The 1625-nt window shown below is 37.9% G+C and overlaps 1 protein-coding gene across 1 annotated transcript in view; it reads right to left on the reverse strand.

The window, feature by feature from the left end:
- HMCN1 (hemicentin 1) overlaps positions 1–1625 on the reverse strand; it is a 763653-nt gene that overhangs the window by 395098 nt on the left and 366930 nt on the right. Inside the window, exon 12 of the mRNA XM_006901311.1 lies at positions 223–498. Coding sequence (XP_006901373.1) covers positions 223–498 — 276 coding nt within the window. The remainder of the gene's footprint in view (positions 1–222; positions 499–1625) is intronic.

Here is a 1625-nt window from a genome sequence, read left to right on the forward strand (position 1 = left end):
CAGGGAGAAAAAACTGCAACAATGAATGAATGGGGGGGATGAAATGGAAAGAATATGCTGTAAAAAATTATTTATGTTACCATAAAAAAATCATTAAAAAGAAAAGGAATGGCACTGTTGATAGAGAGACTGTCACTCTTTGGTGGCAGACTTGAATGGGCAGAAATCTTTAGCAGAAGCCAGAAAGACACTACAATTCAGAAGTTAACATAAATGCAGTACCTTGTACTTTGAGGAACACTGAAGCAGCTGATGATCCTCCTTCATTAGAAGCCAAACAATGATATTCTCCAGCATCGTTGAACTTGACATTCCCGAGTTCCAAAGAGAGGTTAGCAAGGATCCTAATTCTCGCTGGGTCTACAAATTTGATATCTCTGTCATTCCTTCGCCAGGTTAGATTGTAATCCACTGCGCTGATGACGAGACAGGTCAAAATTGCTTTTTCTCCAGGGGTCACTGTAACATTATTGGGCACTTGGATGACAGGAGGAGGCTCTGTAGAAAATTAAAAGTTTCCAGTTAAGAGATCCTAAAGTCACTTTGTTCACTTACAGATATGATTTAAAAATTTAGTAAATATTTATTGAAGATTTACTAAGTATACAGTACAACAAAAGGTACTGATGAATGTATATGCCTAACAAGAATATTGTCACCTAGTTAAAAATGTCTCATGCATATTTATATATAAAAATATAAAACCCGTTGCACTGAGTCACAAGTCAAGGCAAACCATCATTGCAGTTTCTGAGACTATGAATCTTACTGGGAAGAGACCAGCAGTTTTTGTCCTGAGGAGTTGCTGATAGATTTTATCTACTGACATTTTCGTTAGAAGACAAACATATAATACTCTATACTATCAGGTTTCCTTTATAAAAGCATGCTCAACTCCAAATCTGTAAATTATAGACAAGGTGGCTTAGTGTTAAGAAGCTGTGCTGCAATTCCAAAGGCATGCAGTTCAAACCTGCCAGTTGCTCATCAGGAAAGAATGAACATTCCCCTCTCGTATGATGAACTGCTTGTGAAAACTCACTGGTGGGTCAGCTATGGATGGTTCCAACTCCACAGTACACAACAACAGCCAAAAAGGTATGGTAAAAAAATGACTGTTTGGGATTATGGAATAAGGCAAATTTTGTCATTTAGGTTTTAAGAAAAGTAGAATTTATAAATTTACAACTGTAACAATTCAGAGTTGACCCTCCAGTGGGCTTTCAGAGGCTGTAAATCACATGAGAGGTGATTGTTCATTTTTTTCTCTCTCAGAACCACTGGAGTATTTGAACTACCAGAGAGGTACTACCTTTAAGTTATTATTGCAATTAATAAGAGACACAGTTAAACAAGATTACTGTTCCCAAGGTTGACTAATAATTTTATTTAAGGAGATGAAGAGTACTGTAGGGCTATCCTTTTAACATCATACACACATAGATACAGACACAAAAGGTATTAGTGAGCATGTTGTTGTTGCTGTAATGTGCCTTCGAGCTGCTTGCAACTCATAGCGACCCTATGTACAACAGCCCTAAACTCTGCTCTGTCTTGTGCCAATCGCACCGTCTCTGACACACCCATCCCGATTACCCCAATCACTGAATCAATCCACCTCATAG

The sequence above is a fragment of the Elephantulus edwardii genome, unplaced genomic scaffold (genome assembly GCF_000299155.1).
Source record: "Elephantulus edwardii isolate Elephantulus edwardi_28Jun2011 unplaced genomic scaffold, EleEdw1.0 scaffold00318, whole genome shotgun sequence".
NCBI lineage: Eukaryota > Metazoa > Chordata > Mammalia > Macroscelidea > Macroscelididae > Elephantulus > Elephantulus edwardii.